At 35.0% G+C, this 21,898-nt stretch overlaps 1 protein-coding gene across 1 annotated transcript in view; it reads left to right on the top strand.

Moving 5' to 3' along the window:
• LOC142341310 (uncharacterized) overlaps positions 1 to 21,898 on the top strand; it is a 216,660-nt gene that overhangs the window by 148,955 nt on the left and 45,807 nt on the right. Inside the window, exons 33-34 of the mRNA XM_075392234.1 lie at positions 5,031 to 5,355; positions 15,796 to 15,902. Coding sequence (XP_075248349.1) covers positions 5,031 to 5,355; positions 15,796 to 15,902 — 432 coding nt within the window. The remainder of the gene's footprint in view (positions 1 to 5,030; positions 5,356 to 15,795; positions 15,903 to 21,898) is intronic.

Here is a 21,898-nt window from a genome sequence, read left to right as displayed (position 1 = left end):
ATATGTTCCTCCATTAGTTATTAGGCTTTACAGCCACTCATTATTGCAAATACATGCATCAGTTTATGTCAACATGCTAATGCAAACATTAGTAATCGAACATCGGATTTCCAACAGGATCTTACAAGACTCTTCCTGCATACTTATAAGTCAATGCACTAACCTTAGAAAGAAAGAAAGAAAGGAAGAAAGAATGAATTATCTCTTTCTTTGTTGAATAGTTGTAAATAAACAAGCAACCTGGACAAATAACGAGACCAGAGCGATCTTCTTTTTCAATTTGCCCAGTAAATTATTTCTAACGATGACTTGATATACGTTCGTTAAATACATTCATAATATAGCAAATAATTTATTCAAAAAGGATATCAATTCAATAAACTTGAGTAGCACATGTTCAACATTGTTGTTCGGTAAACATTGTCAGTTAAAAACGAATCTAATTAGCTCATAGTTCGACATCAGATATGAGTTTTCCAGTTTATGACAGAAACCTGTCACTTCAGCTTGGCTACCATTCTTTAAATTATTGGGATTTCTCTGCATTATCTTTAAATTGTTATGTAGTTTAGCACCTCTAAAACGTATTGATTTGCGCTTCAACTTTTTATAGGCTTCCTTTAGCAAGTTAAGAATCCCACTTCTAGTTTTCCGGTCGTTCGATTTAAATTGAAACAAATGGTTGCAAAAAAATTGCTGGTGTAGACCATTGATTGATTTCAGAACAAATTTAATTAATTCGTATATGTGTAGCTCGTAGATAGTCAACAACGAGAGCTTTATAATAATATCATCGGAGTGATCGCCTTTTTTCTAAAATATATAACTTTTAAAATTTTTTTCTGCAATAAGTAGATCGGTAGAAGCGCTGAGTAGGTACAGCAGCGATAAACCAAGCCACCATTTTGAAATAGTGGTGTCACATTTGAATTTTAGTAAAAAAATAGTTGATTCCGAGGAACATAATGCCTGAGTTTTTTTAGTATACTACTAATTTACTTACTTACTTTACTTAATTTACTTTGCACATGATCGATATGAGCTCGAAAGGAAAACCTATTATCTATTTTTACCCCAATATATTTACAGTAATGCTCAACTTTGTTATCAGTTTTCTTCAATTTGAAACCAAAATTGGCTGGGCCTCTTTTTAAGTTAAGTTGAACTGTTTTACTAAGATTAAGCACAAGCTTGTTACTCTCAAGCCAAAAGTTTATGCTATCTAAATCTGACTTTGTATTTTCAACAGAACACCCAACTGCTTCTATGTTATTATCGTCAGCAACAGTAAAATTTCAACTTTTATACAGACTAAAGGAAGGTCGTTTATAGAATTTAACAACAGAAGAGTGCCCAAAATCGATCCTTGAGGAACACCGTTTCGATTTCGAACCAATCAGAAGAAGTACCATTATTTACAACATGCTGCATTCTATTACTCAGATAAAAGTTAAACCGTTTCCAGCAGTTGCCTCTAATTCCATATCTCTCTAGTTTTTTCAAATTAAATGTATGATTGATGGTATCAAACGCATTTTTTAAATCCAAAAAGAAACTAACTATAATCGAATGTTGTTGTCTCATGCGAACAGTTTCGGTTAGCTCAACTAGTGCATCAATTGTACTATGTTTAGATTTAAAGCCAAACTTCTTCTTATAAAATGAAAAAAATCTCAAAATATTGGTACCCGCCATTGTACATAGCTCTTTTAAAAAATTTACTGAAAACTAAAAGAAGTGAAATTGGCCTATATTTTTTCGGTCGAGTTTAGACCTCTCGTTCTGCAGTGAGAGAACTCTTGCACGAACCAGTTCTTTAGGAAAAATACCTCCGTCCATTGAAAAATTTATTAAAAACACCAGGTAGGGGTTGATGACATCTGAAGATAATTTCATTAGTATGTTATTTATATCATCAACACCTGAGGATAACTTTTTTTCAAGATTCGTTAAAATTTTCTCCACCTCTCTCGCAGTAGTTTTGCAAAGATACATAGAGCATTGATGTCTAGGAAAAAAAGGTTGGAAATTTTTCTTTAGGTGCCTACTGACTTGATATTCTATAGAGGCAAAAAAGTTGTTGAACTCGTTTGCATTATTTTTGTCTGAAGGTTCATCAAAATTCTGATAACAGCTTAGGATTGAAAAATTCTTTGATTTATATGATTAGCATATAAGCCTATTGATTAGTTTGAAAGCCTGTCTGAAAAGAATTTAGATAGAATTGTTTTTTGCGCAACTTTAATTGCTTTTCTAGCCTTATTCTACATTCTTTAAATTTCTGCAGCAGGTCATTGTTGTTTTTGTTTTCTTTATATTTATAATAAGCATGGCTTCTTCTTTGACGGAATTTTTAAAACCTTTTATTAAACCACTTGGGAACTTTTTGTTTATTATCGACACTTTTTAAAGGAACAAAGTTTTCTGTCACTTTAAGATATAGTTGGTTAAATGTGGAAAAAGCATTGCAAGGATTGACACTTTTGTAAATAATGTTACTGTTTTCGATAAGATAAGCTTCCTATGCCAATTTTAGCGGCTCACAGCATCCTGATTTTTTAAAAAGCTAGTATCTCTGAACATTAAATCATTTTAATTTATATCTTCCTTTGTTCGCCACGTTAGAATAACTTAGAAGATCTTGTAAAAAACAAATTCCCCTGATGTTGCCCGATTTTGAGACAATTTATAGGGACCTTATAAGTTATGCAATGTTCTTTTCTATGTGCATCTTTGTGTTGAAAAAGTGTGCTCTAAGATGTTTATATTAGAAGATTCAATCGGAGCTATGTGAAACAAAAATTTCACATTGAAAACAAAAATTTACGATAACGAAAAAATTGATCAGATATTAAAAATTATATCAGATTTCAAATAAGTAATTAACTTTATTTAAAAAATGCGAAGAAAATTTTTCCCTCACTAGTTTGGGCGAAATATTTCCATTACTGTTTAGGCCCTAGTTTGGGCGTATTTAAACTTGCGTCGTCCCATACGAAAAACATTACCTCGCATGAGTTTTCTTAAAATTTTTAAAAATTTTTAAAACTTTGTTAGATATGATTTTTTTTATAAGAATTTATCAGACAAAAACAAAAAGCAAGAAATTTTTGAGTTATCATATAGTGAACATTGTTGAATGACTAGATGAAGAATGTTTTGATAAATATAACTTAGTTATCCGCTAAATTTGTCAGAAATTACTTTTTCTGCAGCAGGCAATTGGTTGATAGCTCGGCAAAATAAGGAGGATTTTGACAAGGGTGTTTTATTTGTTAGGGCAATCCGATGAAAGTAATCTGTTGTCAATTACCCTCAAACAAATTTTTTTGGTGCAATCAATTTTTTGTGTTCCTAAATTCAATTGTAATTGAATATAGTGTGAGATGCTTATTAAAATTGTGCTCTGCAAGTCAAGAAGCAATTTCGCTAATTGGCTTGAGACTCGAAATATGATGCAACTTGAGTACCTTTTTTATTGTCATTAAGGTTTGCTTGACATTTTTTTGGGTTTCCATTTTTCGTTTGATTTTTTTTTATTTACAACCCTTGTTAATTTGTGCCAGTTTTAACAATTTGGTTAGCTGTGAGTTGTTTGTTGCTGTTGTTGTTATTTGTTATCATGTTCTGGTGGGCAATGCGGCTGAGCACAAAATGTTAATTCAATTGTTGCTTCCTATAATACGCCGCGTAAATTTTAACGTTTAGAAGTTCTGCCCTGTAGTAGCAGCTGACATTTTGTTGGATCTAAATTCAGTCGAGGCTTTCGTCAAAGTCAACACAAAGTTGTTTCATAGCCCTTTCTAGTCGAGCACTTTCTTACCCTGGACAGTTTCAATCGAGGACAGTTTTTTCATTTTAGATCTCAATTTTGTTTGTCTAGAAATATACGGTCATTTTCTCTAAACAAACTGTCAATGTCGAACTTCTGAATTTTTTATAAAAAATTTGACGCTTTTGAGCGGTGTTGTCAAACTGGGGATCATTGTTTTAGATTGGGTCTGATCAGAGGTCACTTCGGTCTGGAAAGTTTGATAATAGTCTATTTATAGTCTGGACTGTGGTCTGAATTTGAGTCCGATTATAAGCGCACTATAGTCTGCACTACGGCGTGGGTTCGGTCCGATCAGAGGTCACATTGGTCTGGAGGGGTTGGTCATAATCTGTTTATAGTCTGGACAATGGTCTAAATTTGAGTCTGATCATAAACGCGCTTTAGTCTTGACCATGTCCTGTGCACGGTCTAATCAGATGTCATTTGGTGACTGATCGGAGATGATTTATGTCTGGAAAGTCTTGTCAGAAGTCATTTTGGCCTGGACAGTTTGATCATAGCTCAATTTGTGTCTGGACCTAAACTTGCAAAATGTTCTTTTTTGAAAAATGTACTTAAACTTGCAAAATGTACTTAGCAGTTTTTTGTTACTACACTAAAGATTGAGAAAGTTCTCTTCGCGATGTCGTCTATTGAACGTTTTTGCTTGATGGTCAGAGGTTCTACAGGGTGGCACAAAAATTTTGTGGCACAAATTAGTTCTAGGCTCCCATGTTTTTGACGTTTTTGCGCAATTGTGTATCCGATTAGTTCTCTGTCCTTTTTTCATCAATTGTATTGTGTCTAAATAAATCAACAATGTTTTTTTCTGTTGGGTTCTCAGTGCTCTTATGATTTGATAGCAGAGATCGGTAAGTGCCAATGCTTCGAGTCGTTTCTGCATTCGTCCGGCTGTTCTTTTAAGTTTTTTTTCTTGTGACTTCTGACTTATTTCACCCATTGCTTATACTCCTTTAATTTTGCTATTCGTTCGACAAATTTACAAATTGTGGGGACTGCATTTTTAAAGAGGTTTTAAAAGGCAGTTTCAAAAAGGCAATCTTTTCGAATATTTTTTCCTTTTCAATCCCAACGGAGATCAACTCCATTCGCGTTTATTTTCCGGGAATATGTCCGTTTTGTTTTATTTATTTGGCATTTTTTGTTGGATCTCAGTTAGTTTTTCTAAATTGAAACTCTTTATCTAATATTTCAGACCCTCCTAACCCGTCGAGTGTGTCGTGGTTCCCAACAGAGCACAACTCAACAGGGATCACGTGGACAGTGGATGACTACTCTTATGCAGGCACTGTCTCCCACCCCAAGTATGGAAGAGTCAACACCACTGTATTCCTATATGTCAATGGACAGCTCACTGATCAACTCTTCGATGACTACACCACTCTCACTCACACATTCGGCCAACTACCCAACCCAAAAACTGCTTACACTTGTGAAGTGGCCATTGGGCTAACATGCCCAGACGATAAAATAAACTTGGACGCGCAAGATTACGGATCAGCCGTTAAGACGGGCAACGTGTAAGTTAACTGAGCCTATCATTTTTGCTCCGTTAATATAGTATAACTGTATATTAAATAACCATATAAGTATTTATTTCGTTCAAAAATGATGAAAATTGGTGTATAGCTCTACAAATTTTGACAACCTCAATAATTTTGTGCCAGCAAACTTTCATGAAATGAAGCGCTATCGAATCGAAGAAAGTGGTAATAGAGATTTTTAGGAAAACCTCTCATTCCAAGAGGCACTAAATCTGTTTCTCTTTGCATATGATTCAGGAGAAGGCATTTTTTTTATTTATATCGAAATTCATAATTAGGTTTTTTGTAACTTTTAAAGACTAATTTGTGTTTCATTATTGAAACAAAACTAGCAATTACCAGGTATCAAATTAAAGTTGAGGCGATTTTTATTAATGCGGAAGCAAAATGTTCTAGCAACTATATACCTCACAATAGTAGTTAACAGTCACGTGATAAGAGAAAAAAGTAGCTATAACAGCGACACAAAAAAGACGCAACAGGAACAGCTACAGAAAACGGCTTTCTTTCTTCAACTACTGTATTGCAAATATAAACTGACTTGAGAAATAAATATTGTGTTACTGTGTACTGTGTCTTGTACATTGACTATTCTGGAGCAGTATGTGATTTGTTAGTGTACCTTTTTTCTACGAATTACTTGAGCTGCAATTCAACTGCTACCACCCCAGTGTCTGTATTTCAACACTTGAGGACAAAAGCAAAACTATTTTTAGTTTAGGTTTGCAAATTTTGCAAAAATTGATCTTAGACATATATCTTTGTCTTCGACTTGTTTCCTTATCGGATTGAACTGGTATACATAAAGAGATCCCGTATTGTGGGATCTATGGCAAATGCAGTCCAATTCGATTTTGGACTACGATCATCAAATAGTGGAAAACTGAATCTTTAATGCGAAGGTAAGAATTTACTGGATACACAGTTACCAAAAAGAACTGTAAAAACAATTTATCCGCACATTTTTGGAACCGATAAAACGTAAACCAATAGATTGGTCTCAAGTTTTCCTTTTCACAAACGTTTGCAAGAGCAGCAATTACATTTTGTCCGTGGACCCCGAAAGTCGAGTACAAACTTGTGTCGGATTTCCTCACATAGCTAAAAGCATTACTAATCGAGCCGAGAACTCGTTAGAAAGATAAACTGAAGGAAAGATTCTACAAAGTAATCTTCTTCCGTATGCGAGATGATCAGTGTACAATGAGCTATTGCTTATATTAAGAAGCAAATGACTCGATCTTGGAGTCGCGGCATTCTGAAAAAACAGATTAAAACTGTGCTGAGCAACTGCATCTGAAAACGCAAGAAAGCTTTGATATTATATTATAGTAATATACAATTTGGCCCAGCAAACTCAAAACACTCTGTCAACACATACAAGAGACTTACAATCGCTATCAACAACTCCTGGTAGACAGAGTAGTTTGGACTGGTTTCGCAATCACAAAACAGAACGACGAAGCTTCTTCAACGACTTAGACGTCGACTGGTTACAATATGTTCACGGAACTGATTAACAAAATCAATCCCCTCTTCAGACCATTGAAGCCGAACCACCTGCAATTATTTCACATTCGACAGATCAAAACCTTGGATTCTCAGTTGGAAATGATAACAAAAGCAATGAGAACACAAGCCACGCGGCAGTGAAAAATGTTACACGAATTGTGCAAGTAACCAATCAGGATACAGAGAACGTTTCCGAAGCATCTTCAACACAGCAAAGAGTTCAAGAAGAGAGGATTAAAACGAAATCGAATTCGAAACAATATAGCAGCCCGAAAGAGTACAATTATACAGAAAGAGGCTGGAGCTGTAAATGCATATGAAAGATTTAGAGATGCAGCATCTGCTTTGGGAAAGCAAGCGCGATCTAGAACGCCAAATTCAAAGACCAGTGTACGGGACTATAGTTATGTGTCGTTCTCAGTCATTGAAAGGCCCTAACAAGTCAACCATCGATTACATTCCTTGGAGAGACGTCTCGGGGTGGGCTAAAACAGTGGATGAAACACGAACACCCATTCGTTCCCCAACTCGATTTGACGTATGCCCTTAACGAAATAAGGTTATTCATTTTTCACGGTACTTTAACACTCTCGATTGGTCACCGAGAGTTAATGACCGGGACTTGTTTCCCAAATTGGGTATGCGTTTCAAAACTGGACATTCAAGCAGCAACATTTTTCAAAAGTTATGATTGAACAATTTTGACGGAAAACTGCTGGGGTGGCCTGAATGGTCTAGTTGTTCCGCGGTAAAGCCAAATCTACAATCTCAGGGTTGGGATATTCTGGACAAGTGCTGCTTGCTGCCTAAAAAGCACTCCGGAATGAAAGTTCGGAGGACCGCATGTTATTTTGGATCAACAACCTACCTGACAGCCTATGAACGGCAAATGATGTGAAATCTCACGAGTCAGCAAGACTGATTCAGTTTTGTTCTGGTATTGAACTTTTTGAGCGTAGTCAAGGAGTATAAACATATTGGTTGTCTGCAACCAAGTTTCTAAATAGCAGTTGATGAAATACCACCAATCTCAAAAGAATGGTGTGGTTTTTTTATGACAAGGTTGAGAACTGGACTGATTTAATAATGTTTGAAAAATTGCTGTCAAGAATGGCATTGGTACATGAAAAATTTTCCGCATTTAAAGGTGAAAGCAAAAAGAACGAGAGACGCAACAGGTTTAGATAAAAAGAGGTTATCGAAGTCATCGAATTTGTGTGCAAGTTCGAATTTTGAAGTGACCAAGCAAACACAAATTGGTCGCTGTCGGTTAATTGATGGCACTAATCGTCATTAGAACTCTCTTTTATTAAAGAACCTAATCGGTATGCTGAAGTGAGAAAACGCCTTTTATCTTTCGGATTTCTAAGAAAAGGACATGGAATCAAAAATTGCAAATAAACGGATTCTGTATAAAAGGTTGTATCAAATGCACAACTAACTGATACACTCAGAAAACCATCTGACGAAAACAATAACGCAGTCGTTTAAGAGCAGCAACAATAAAGCAAAGTAACAAAGTTTTCTTCGAATAGTTGCTGTCTCAGTTCACAGCGGTCGCAACAGATCAGATACTTATTCTTTCACCCTTAACGGATCAACGGTGTCTTTGATCGGTCAAGGCGTTCAAGAGTAATTTAAACCCCGAGGCACCTTGCTAACGCTTATTATGGCCTGCATCCGGTGAACAAAGGATCTGAAGACAGGAAAGTTAAATATAGTAAAGGAACTACATTCGAAAGTGCACTCGCCTTAGACCTTTGTACACCCTTCAATCTCATTAGAAAATACAATTTACGACTACAAAAAACTCCGACAAAGTTTCAACAATTTGAGTGTTCTCTCAAACACAAAAAAATCACTTTGATAGAATTTGGCAACATTTTTGGTCAGATTGTCTATGAACTACAAGAAACATTTAGGGAACATGTGGCTGTCGTGACAGATATAGGGTGGAGCTTCAGTGGGCCCATGACAGGCAAGAGAAAACATAGTTTTTTTCATGTTGCCTTCAGAGAGGATGTGAAAGTTTTGGAGAACATTTTAGCGTTGTGGTACATAAAAACTTATGCTTCCAAAATCATTCTCGAACAGTTGAAAGTTGAGGAACTGCAAGGAAAGATGCTGGTGGATACCGCAAAGTTTTTTGGCGAGTGGAATGGACAGGGAATGTTGAGAAGTGAACCAGAGCAAAACCCTACCAAACAACTACAGCTCAGCCTTATTTCAGCTTCAGTCGTGGGTGCGAAGATCTCGAAGGGAGATGAATCTTAAAAGTTCTATGAACAGGCTATAAATAATTTTATTGAGAAAGAGTTCGTAAAGATATCGAACTAGTCAGAGTTCAACGGGTTTAGGAAATAATTATATTTGTCACACAATCTAGTGGTAACTCCGAGCAAGACCGGCAAACTCACCCTTGGTTTCAACGCGGCATCAAAACTTAATTGAGTATGCCTGGACAACAAGCTACTAACCAGATTTACTGCATGGGTTGAGCGGAACAATTAGCTGATTTCGTCGTGGACCTTAGCCCCGATGTCCGATATCATATCAATATTTCCACAAGTGCGGGTTATAGAACAGTATAAGGGCCGATTGAGATTTTTATGGCCACCAAAAATTTTTAAACCATTGCTAGTAAACAATCACCAATGCTATTTTCTAGGCCGAAAGATTTACCAACGTGCACAGACCAGGCTCTCAAACGAGTCCCCATATTTGAGATGTATTTTCTATCGCAGCAGAAGCAATTCACAACAATTTCTGCTTGGACAATTTTGTCGAATCAGTAGAAACACCAGTTGAACCTATCAAAGTGTTCAACCAGCTGCACGCTCTTCTCTTAAAACATGAATTTGAACTGAACAAATCAAGGAGCTATAATGATGAAATGAATGAAGCAATATCGGAAGTCTTACAGTGCAAAACCTAGTAAGTTGATGTTGTGCCAAACACAGAGGGATCATCTATACTTGGGCTCCAATTGGATTCTACTGTGACTTTCTTCTTGTCTGTAAAGGTACCACTAGAAAATTCAGACTCACATATCTCAATGCAAGATTTTGTCTGGGTTATTTTCAGTATTCGATCTGTTTTGTTTATTTGCTTCACCCAGTATTCACATGAGGCGATGTGCTCAGTAGCCTATCTACGTTCTCAACCAAAAAAACTCTAAGCTGACTTTGCGATTTTAGTCGGAAATTCTAGATTTGCACCGAAGAGACGTCATTCAACACCACGTTTGTCGTGAATGTGATGTTGAAAGAAAAGATTGTCAAAGAACCGAAGATCAAGGGACACAGCTGCATTTTTTGGTGGGACTCAACTTCAGTAGTGCAATGGATACATTTCTCTCACCCCAAAGAACAGAAGTTGATGGCCAATCGAGTTACTGGAATACTGGATACAACTGGTTTCTCGCAGTGGCAACCTGTGAGTCGTTTTTCCACACCCAGTGGACATTGACGCCAGAGCAGTCTAGGTGATCAACTCAAAAAAGCGAGTGGTTTATTGGGCTGGCCTTGTTGAATCAATCCGGGAGTCAATGCCATGCTTGAGCAAGTCATCTATGTCTTTACCTTTGATGCTAAAAACAAATCCGCATCAGTATTCATAAAACAGGGTGCAGTAAAGGGATCAAAAGTTCATTGGGAGCGATTCAGCAACCAAAATTGCCTAGCAAATACATTGGCTTTTGAGCTGCGAGCCTTGAACAAAGTGAAATGGGCAACAACTATGGTAGCTTTTGAAGAAATTGAGAGTGCAAAGACAAGTCTTTTCAAGCTATTGCACCTCCAAGAGGTCCGCAGAATAGTTAAAATCTCTGAGAGTTAAAGCATAAATCCCGAAAAGCAGCTAGATTTTACCTTTTTTGTCCTTCATTGTAAAAATGGTAGTTATTCGTTAAGTCATAATAGAAAAGTATCAACTGGATATCACTGCAAAGCATCCATTATTTTTACATTGGAATCATCAAGTTGTTTTAATTTTGTTGGTATAGTGAGTTGAAAGATTATGTCACAGAACGGAACAGAAAAAAATTGAAAAATTTTCAACTCAATGGGGCATCAGATAAAATTTCAATCCGACGGGGCACCCCACTTTGGAGGTGTGTAGAAGAGATTGGTCTGAAGCTAAAAGAAATGAATCGATGCAGTCTCGTGGAACCGGTCAATTACGGAAGATTTACTTTCGACATGAATCGTTGTTGCTGAGCAAACACTGAATCCAAGACAATCGTTTCCAGTGAGTTCTGACGTAAACGACCTGAATGCTTTTGTTCCAAATGATTTCTTGCTTCATAATGAAAATGTTTGGATACCGTACTTACCGTGCGCAGAATACCTAGACGAACATTTAAAGCTTGCTCTACATACACACGCTTACTTAAAACTCAGCTGGGAAAAATTTGTCTGGGAAAAAATCACCTGCGCAGGATAGTTCGACGACCAATGAAAGCTTGCTCTACAAACACACGCATACTCAAAACTTACCTGGGACTCACCTAAGGTTGTACAATCCAAAAATGGAAATGGGACTCTAACGGAAATCTGAACAAACGTTATCTTGTTTGGTTTGTCAGAAAAAGTGACATGCAAGATTACTGCAAACTCGGTCGTGTTACAGAAAGCACCGAGGGTTCTGACGGATGAATTCGATCGGTAAAATTATATCGGGAGAAGTAGTCTGCGTGAGGCATGCTGTGAAGCTTGCTTCACTACAACCAAAAGACCACGATATTTTGACGATGGAATACAAGGTTGTCTAAGTTCAAGCTGCTCTTGTAGAGCTTGCGTAGAGGAAAAAGTTCATAAGCTGGTTTTTCGTTTCATCCATTTATCCACTTTATTCTTTAGCAATTATATACGTCACATTAGTAGTTAATAGTAAGTGGCTAAAATGCAGCACAAAAAAGCACGCAGTAGCAACAGCCACAGAGAGCGGCCTTCTTTCTACAATTCAATAACTCTGTCGCCAAAATAAACTCATTTAGCCCTTAATAACGTGTTACTGTGCCTTATACTGTAAATATTCTTGGCCAGTCAATTATTTATTAACGTGCCCTGTTTCTACGAGTTACTTTAGCCGCGTTTCAACTGCTACAACTCCATTTTCTGTTTTTTAGCTCGTGAGTACAAGGCGAAACCAATTTAAATTTACGTTTAAACATTTCGTATAATCAGGTCTTAGGCGTATATCTTTGTCTTCGACTTGTTTTTCCTATGTGATTGAACTTTTATATATAAAGAGATCACGTATTGTGTGATATGTAGAGAGCCTAGTCCAATTTGAGAGCAAAAAGCTAAGATTAGAAAATTTTCGAAAATTGAAATTGTAAGGCAATGGTAAGAGTTTAGAGGATTTACAATTACAAAAGCGAACTGCAGAACCAAAAAATCCGGAGAGATTTGGAGCCCATAAATGGAAATTGGCAAAGTAGAAAGTTATCCTCTTCAGAAACGATTCGGAGAGCAGTCGTGGCAACAATCAGATACAATAAAAATTTTGCTGGTATGTAAAATCCAATATATTCATATTTGCCAATTCAATCCTGGCAGTTGGGTTACTGAAATTCTTCTTCGCGCCATAAGATTGCGTAAGTTTTCCCAAAAACTACATTGTGACCACCTGAAGATTACTATTCTACACTCTCACAAGGTCAGTCAAGTTTGCGAGGTTTTGTGAGCCTTAGCCGATCTTTGACTTCACAAATTTTGCTGCGAATTATCAATAAGCAAAACTCAAAGTTTTTTAAAGATTAATTGAGCTTTTTCGATTTGTGTAGTTTTGCAGTCAATTTTTGGTGCAGTATAAGGCATTATCAATTTTGTTTTGTTTGTCTTGATTGCTGCAAAAGGGCTCTCATTCACAATTTAAAGAACATTAACTCAATTGTTGGATAATTTACTATTAGTCGCAAAAAATAATTACGGCGTTTACAGAAATTTGTCAAGGGGCTCCCTCTCAATTATTTTAAGTTTCACTTGCAGCTACCGTTTTCTTGAGTTTACAATTGAAACTTTAATTTCTTTTCGTTTTCTATTGTAATTTACATTGTAAATCTGGAGTGCACTACTTATGAAATCGAAAGTTATGCCAATGAGGAAATGAATAATTTTGACACCTGGTTTTTGATCTATCTCTATCAATTCCATAGTTCTCAAGTAACCACTTTTTACTGCTAGAGGAGAAACTACTTTCTACTGTTTTTGATAGTTGATGCAGTTTTTCACGACCTGAACTTTGAGTTCTTTCTTCTTGCACATTCACTGCTGCTTTGGAATGTTAACTTTGGTTTCGAAACAACGATGGACTATCAATTTTTTGGAACAGTTAATTATTTCGGCATGATGTCATTCTGAAGTTTGCTTCCAAAAACTGAGCCAAATGATGATGAAGAGTATTTTACATTTTTGCAGCTCACCAGTTTTGCATAGTTCCAAATGGAAACACCTGATATATAGGTTCAACTATTGTTGTGGTTCAATTAAGAGCTACAACTGATGCAAATTGCAGTGTTTATTTCACACCCCTTTTCGATTTCCCCTCATTTAACTAAAGTGATCAGCTTATTTAAGTGCATTTTTTTCTGCCATTGTACCCCACGCACTTGTGCACTTCTTCAAACAAAGTTTTTTTTGCATGTAGATATACAAAGCAATGTTCATTTACTAAAAACTAACACAGCGAATGTTTCTCGTTAATACATATGTGGAAATTGAGTTCTGCACCGGGCATGAACATTCTTGGTAATCATACAAATGACATATATGGTTCTATGTCAGACACAAAATTTCTTAGTTTTATCTTGACGGTTTTAATAAGAGTTATGTATGATATTTTTACGGCTAGTAAGAACCATAAATGGTCTTCTTATTAGTAGTAAGAACCATATATGATTTTTTGTAGTTGCTAAGATTCATGGAGCAGAATTTTTTCTTTTTAAGTTAATTTTTGTAAATTTGTTGCTGCCTGTCCACCATCAACGGAACACTAAGTAGCGCTTTCAATAGGCAATATTTCTCAGGAAAAAATTTGGCAAAAATCCTGTTGTGATAAAAAGTGCATAAAATTGTCTTTAAATTTACATTTTAATTATTGTCGTATGACAATACACAACTACATTTTGCATAAAATAGAAAAATTGCACAGAGACTTTGATGTGCTCGGTTTCGATCTAATGTAGAGCAGAGAAAATCTGTTGCTCTTAATTTTTTTCAATTTTTTATTTTTCAAATATGCTCCTCGCTTTTCTGAGACAAAAAGGTTTCGGTAGTGCCTGGCTACATTTTACAGACCATAATGAAACTTTTTGCACCTAAGTTTTTATTATATGATTGCTGAAAAGGAACATATTGTGTTGGTTTTTCAAGCTCAAAAAAGTGAATTGAGAATATCCACGTTCCTGCTAATTTTTTATGATCTTTTTATGTTTAATAAAAAATTTTTATGATTCTAGTATCTTTACTGAGAATCTATAAATTCATATAGGACTTATTCTGGCTACTACGAATCTTTTGTGAAGTTCAAGCAGGGCATATCATGTCAGAAGGAAGCAAAAAAATCCTGTTTTCAACATTTATTAAAGTTTTTTATTGCTTTTATTGGGTTGATTAATTTAATTTTCTGCACTACTTTTGAAGAAATTTGTGGTGAAAGGGGAACAGGGGGCGTTGGCATTGAAATGTTAGGGTGATACATATCAGTCATATAGGGATATGAGGTGACGGTAACTGAAAAAAAACATTTGAGCTATCAGAGATTTTTTAGAAGTTATATATAGCACAAGATTAATTGAGTTTTATTTGACTTTCTTTTGACCGATGTTCATTTATGAAAATTTTAAATAGTTTTTGTATCAACAGTTTTTATTCATTCAAAAAGCAAAAGCAGGCAAAGACGGATGTTGACCTGTGACGCTCCAAAATCTCTGCATCAATTGGTCCGCAATTTGCTGCCACCTACGATTTCGAATTACTTTTTTTATAAAAACAAAAACGTCTAGGCGTGTAAAATAATTGAATGCTCAACCACGTTAAGTGGCTCGGCCAGTTGGAATTTTTAGGTCATATGATTGTTTTTAGCGTTATTTGTTTTTACTGTTAGTTAACAAATTGAACTCAAAAATGACGGGAACACCAGATTACTTTTAAACTGAACTTTGTTGTCATATTAATTTCCAAACTTTGGTGGTTTTATTTCCTCACCTTTTTTGATATTTTGAAGAATAATTACGTTAATCAGACCAATATAAAAGCATAAAGCGCTTGAGTTAGTTGTGAAAACAAAATAATATTAATAATCAAGTTCTTTTTTACACTAAAATGAATCACTCACAAAGGGCACAGTTTCTTGAACAAAATTAGTGCCTTCTCGTAACTGAAATTAGTTTTTTAGAGTAAGGTGTGACTGATAAAACAGTTTCGTGGTAAAAAATTTTTTATCACTTCGTTCAATTACAAATTGGTTGATCATATCGATCTATAAACCTTAATTTTAGCATCAACTTAAGATTCATATTTTTTTTAAACTTTCGACAGTTTTTGTTTAAAGATTTTTTTTTACTGACTATTACTTGATCTTTCGGATGAGTTGTTAGTTCTGTTTACGAAACCTAGGCTACTTTTATTTGCTAGAAATTAGTCATATCGAAATTATAAACCCGATTGTGTGGGTTTATAGGCACTAATTGAAGACGCGATCATCTTGATCTTTCGGAATATAAATTGAACAAATGTTCGCTGATTGTATGAACTGATCTATTTACGAATGACAACAATGATTTTATCCTCAAGAATTTAAGTTCCGTTTCTTTCTTGTTGGAAAATCACATGGAAGGTCGAAACTCTGATAGTTTTACAACTGATAGATGTACAATAATGAGAGTATGATTTGGTTTAGATTGTCCATATACGTGGATCAGAATGCCACTCTTACTCCCAGTGACACGTTGATGAGCTTCGACAGTCAGTCCACTCTTGAGAGGAAACGAGTCACCTGTTATACAAGTTAGTCCATTAAATTTTGATAAATTTAATAATTGTTTTTGAAGTATAATTTTTAGTGACTAGTGACAATATATGAACGAATCGATCAGTTTTTCTTTGTGCCCCACCTAACCACTCTCACCCCTTTCCCCTCCCAAAACAACTGAGGATGCAAGAACCGTCGTTCTAGCAATTAGTAAGACGACCTCTGAAATTGATATTTATTGTATAGGTGGCAGCTGTTTCTGTTTTTTTTAACTATCATGATGTCTTGAGCTGAATATTTGGTAGCTAACTAATACAATTTTTATGAAGAACACAATAAATCAGATTTCACGAATTGAACTTTTATTGAGCTATAAGCAACAAGGTCTATATTAACAGCCACAACTGAAAGTATTTTAGTACTCAGGCATAATTGATAGCTCATCCTCAGTTTTTGGCTACGATTTGCTTTCTTATGCTTCTCAATACGATTAGGTGAGTATGACTTAATTTGCTGCCCACTATTTGAACTCACTGTTGAATTTTCCGTTAAGTTTCATTTTTTAAAAAAAAGTGATCTCATGACTAAGAAATTGGAATTCATAGAACTCGCATGATCTGGTTTGAATACTACTAACCTTCTATTGATAAACCTTGGTTGTATTGGTGTGTTGAATAGTAAAACAATTTTGCAATTTTGATGGTTAACTCTTCAAGAAACCACCTTTCTAATATTGTGTATCTCGCAAAGTTTTGTTAGAAAGTTCCCTATTTGCATAGCTCATTGAAGAGAAAAACACGACAAAGTTTCAATTACTGTTACCCGTTGTATTTTTTTTAATCTTCAAAAATGTAAATTTAAAGTTATAACCACAACAAGAACGTTTGGTTAAATATTTACATTTTCAAAATCGCCTCGTAAATATATGAATAGTTTGGTTTTTATACTTCAGTAGAAAAATTTCCTAAAGCCTCTTACTTGTCTATCTATTGGAACACGTTCATGCAGTTTGACCATTTCGCTGCTTAGTTTTTCCATAAATTTGTTTTTAGTTTTCTCTTTTCGGATTTCAATTGGCAAATTATTCCATTTCCTAGAAAAATTTCTGATCAGTGACCTGTCACTCCATTTGGATTGGCACTTATTCTTTGGAAAAAACTGGACAGTTCTGCAGTTTTTGGTCAATTCGTACTTTTCAAGAATCCTGAAAGAGGAGTTTTTGGTTTCTCGACTACTGTTTATATTGTGAGAGGAGGTCAAAAAATTTAAGAAGACAAACTTTTTTAATGAAAAGCTCTGCTGGTAAAATTTTGTCTTTCAGTAATAGATCTCTTGCACTGTCAAACTTCTTGCGCAGGTGGCAAACCTTTATTCCCCAATTTATTTGTTTATTAACTCTTTGAAGTGACATAACCGACAACGATTGAAAAAAAATTGCACTGAAATTGAGATGGGACAAAACAAGTGATTTAAAAAGAACGATTCTTGCTTTTAGTGGTAGAAAATGTCTTACTAAGTAAATTGACCTAATAGCATTTGCCATTTTTGTTAATGTTTTGTTCAGCTGAATGTCAAAATTTAGATTGTTATCAATCTTTATACCTAAATAACGACAACTTGTTTTTGGCTCTATGAAAATTCCATTATAATGAAATTGTTCAATTTTTGATTCACCATTTTTTGAAAAAACCACAATTTCTGTTTTATCTCTGTTTAAAGTTAGCATATTTTGCCTCATATAACTGTCAGTACTTTCAAATACACTGTTAATTTCGCATAAGAGATTTTCATCGGATTTGGAATGACAAATAATGCATGTGTCATCTGCAAACTCTAAAACGTCCCCTCTTTTTTTCATTTTTTCAGGGAAGTCGTTGATATATATTAAAAAAGTTAAAGGTCCGAGAACTGTTCCTTGAGGTACTCCGTGATTTATTGTCACCCAGTTCGAATATTCTATGCCGTTCTTTACGCATTGTTTTCTGTTAGACAAAAACGATTCTAGCATTGCAATTGATTCCGTACTAAATCCATATTTAGTAATTTTTTCGAGAAAAATTTTGTGAGATATTGAGTTAAAAGCTTTGGCTAAATCCAAGAATATACTAACAACGGTTTCGATTTCTTCTAACAAACTATTCACTGATTCTGTCAACGATATTACTGTGTCATTCGAAGATTTTCTTTTCAGAAACCCAAACTGATTTGTATTGATTATTTCATACTTTTCAACATGTTCTAGCATTTGTTGGAGCAAAAGTCTTTCAAAAATCATCGCAAGAGTCGGTGTACCTGAAATTGGTCTGTAGTTTCCTGCTTCCAGTGGATCCCCTTTTTTGTAAATTGGAGTTATATATGCTTTTTTAAGTATGTCAGGAAAAATGTTTTTTGATATACATTCGTTTATTGCAAACTGTAGATGTGTTCCAATAGACATTTTGCTACACTTGAAGGACCATGTAGTGAGTAATCCAGGACCCGCTGCTTTGTTTTGTGGTAATTGATCAATTACAGTAAACAGTTCTTTTCTCGTTATATGTCTGAAGGAAAACTCAGTTTTGTCAAAAGCAAAGTCCGGTAGCTCAATCTTTTCTCTCTCGCCTTCGTATAAACCTAATATAGAAAAACAAATATTAATTGTGTTAGCGATTTCTTTTTTGTCTTTTAAGATATCTTGGTTGAACCGAATTCTAGAAATTTCGCCGTTTTTATCCTCGTGTTTTATTTTTGTTTTAATGAATTTCCACTGTTGTTTTGAATCGGGAAGACTTTCGAACAATTTCTGTGAATAATTGTGGCTAGCTCTTCTAAGTAGTCTGTTTGTATGGTTTCTTATTCTTTTGTATGAGTTATATGTGTCAAGGTCTGCTGTTATCTTCCAAATATTGAAAAGCCTGTGCTTTTTGTTGATTAGATTCAGAATTTTTCTGGATAACCATTTCTTTTTCGTTGATTTTGATGATGGCTCTCCTATTTTGATGGGATCTAAACTATTCAGAATATTTTCAAACATAATTGAAAAATTTTCAAAAGTTGAGTTTGCATTGTTTTGTTGATACATGAAACTCCAATCCGCGGATGCAATTATTTTTTAAGATTAGCTCTAGTAAATTTGCTAGTATCCCGGTAAAAAATTGCGTTTTGTTGTTTTCATAATCAATGTCCAGTGACGAAAAGAAAACTTGTGTAAAGTGATCACTTCCAAATAATTGCTCGATAACAGTTGTATCAAAAATTTGATGTTTCGTTGTTAAACAGTGATCAATTAGTGTTTCCTGATTTCCATTTGTCCAGGTTGGAGTATTTTTATTTACTATCTCAAGCCCATTGTTGGAAGCAAATTCTGTCAATAACTCTTTTTCTCTTTGATTGAAAAAATTGATTTTATAATCTCCGAATAGTATTACATTATCAGTTATTGAATATGCGCCTGAAATTTCTGATGTCAACTCTTCTAGAAAAAATTCGCCCAAGTTTTTATTGGAACAATAAGAAACGTTAACTAGAAGTTTTTCCTTAAACGGTGCTTGTATTTCAAGCCATAGTGATTCAAAAAAACTTCTGTTAATAGAGTTGAGATCATTCCGTATTTTATGTTTGAACGTATTTGGTACCCATATCCCTACTCCACCACCTCTCGTTAACTGCGTCAATTTTGTTCTACTTTGATGGACAAAGTGGTGATTGTTGCTTAAAATGTTTAAGGGTATCTTCTGATTATCGTTTATCCATGTTTCAGTAACAATGAAGCATGTTTGTCTGTTCTGCTGCTGCAAAAAATCCGAAATTTCTTCGTGTTTGTTGTTAACGCTTCTAATATTTGTGTATACAAAACATGTATGCAAGTTTGCATTTGCCTTATGTTTATCGTAGCTTTCGAATGTTTGTAAATTATGTAAATTGGGCCCTGGATTAGATTCGACATCACCGCAAAGTAAAATTAAGTAGGTTATAAATAGGAACTGATATATTAAGTTTAAAGACCAAAATCCAAGACATACATTATCAACTATTGTTTTGTTTTTGAAAATCAAATAAATTGAAGTGCTTGGGTGACAATTGATTGAACACTTACATTTTTTATTTTCTGCAAGAGAAAACAAGCTAAAAAACACGAGAAATTTCCAATAGGAAAACATATTTTTCAAAGTCACCCAAACGCATTATATCCCATATGAACATTTCTGTTCCAGTTATTGACATTATCTATTGGCTGCTTTTTGATTTGTCTCATAGATACGTTGCTGACAGAAGGTTGATACCCCACACTTGATATGTAATTGCTTAAGCTAAAAACCATTTTCTGGATTCCATTGTGATTAGGATGAATGCCATCCATTCGAATATCTACATTTTCCAAATTATAATCCAGAACTTTTATGTCGGTATTTTGAAACTCTCCGCGTAAACCATCTGCTATATCGTCTAAAGCCCGGTTAAATTTGTTTATTTCATTGTTGTTAGTTTCGCGTCCAAAACTGCCGTTTTTGACCTTGGGTAATTTACAAATCGCTGCTTCGTAAGGCTTTATTTTATTAACGCACTTCGATAAAACGACTCCCAACTCTTTAGCGGCATCTTCTCCTGTCGTACCTTGATCAATGGAATTATGCCCTGTATGAATAATTTGTTGATGGCGCATAATTGTCAATGATATTATTGAGGTCTTTTATTGTCGAAGATGGATAAGAGTGAATGGCAGCATCATTACTGATGTCATTTTGGCGAACCAGTTTATACGAGCTGTCAGAAATTATTAACTTTTTTGTGAAACGAGGAACAAACTTTGGATAAAAATGACGGTTGACAGTAGATTTTACGACATCTTTTTCTGCTGTTTTTTCGCTAATTAAATTTGATATTAATTTATCATTCTGACTCCTCAAAAATTGAATCTCCGATTGAGCTTGATTATAAAGTTCTTTCTGATGTTCCAATTCAAGCTTAAGTCTGTCCAATTCTTGGTTATTGTCATGATTCTTGTTTGCTAAGTTAAGTGACTCCCTTCTTTGATTTCTTAGTTGCATCACCTCGCTTATTAGTTTCTCTTTTGTCCATTTCGACAAACCCGAAATAGTATCTGTCATCTTGATATCTATGCTTTAGGGTGATTTGGTTTTAGTTATTCGTGCATAAACCAGAAAAAAAAGACTCGCCCTGAAAATGACACTATATTAAATTAAAAGTTAAATTGGTTTGGTCTCACCAGTTTGAAGTCCAGATATAGAATACCCAATAATTCGGTTTGCTTGTTGAAGAAAAAAAAAACTTGTTTGCTTTATCGCAAAAACAAAAAGGTCTTTTCAGTCGGCTTTAATGTAGGCAAACAATTTGTTTATTGCCATCATTTGGTTGTACTAATCCTTGAATCCAGCAAATGCATCTCCAGCAAAAGCAGATCTCTGCAGTACCAGATTTTAGAATGCCAACTTTTCCTATTTACAGTGCCAGTGTTTGAAACTGTCGGCGTTTTAAAACTTGAAAAATGCGGGTTTCAAGGGACGTTACGTGACTCTTCTAAAGTCACTTCAACATTCTGCCTTATATCGCGAACCGCTATGCAATTTTTGATGGAGAATACCAGATTTGCCAATGATCAGAGCTTATTTGATCAGGGTCACTCACATAAACTACACAGGGGCTAAATTTCCACTGAAGAAGGCATTTACGCGGAGCTTCCTGTATCACTTCGTCCAGATCAAATATTTTTCTTAGTTTTAATAGCCGCCGTCTGCCTCTCAAAGGCTATTTTTTAGGCTCTTTCCTCTTCTTACAATATAAAGGTTTTAATTTGTATTGGCGCGCTGCCTTTATTTAAGATCTGTTCACTCTTTTTTTCGACTTCTTGATGTCAATCGGAAGTCAAATTCGATCCGTGATTTTAATTATGCAGGAGTAGTAAAAGGAGCAATAAAGGTTTGAAGAATAAATTTTGTTGAAATTAATTTTGAAGTGGAGTGAGAAATTGGAGTTTGAAGCTGATTTTATAAAATAATAACTGGAGGACAAATTGAGTTTTTGCTGCATTATA

This window comes from Convolutriloba macropyga, chromosome 6, assembly GCF_964194025.1.
Source record: "Convolutriloba macropyga chromosome 6, txConMacr16.3, whole genome shotgun sequence".
Taxonomy (NCBI): domain Eukaryota; kingdom Metazoa; phylum Xenacoelomorpha; order Acoela; family Convolutidae; genus Convolutriloba; species Convolutriloba macropyga.
The sequence above is the reverse complement of the archived record's forward strand: the minus strand, read 5'-3'. Positions and strand labels throughout refer to the sequence as shown.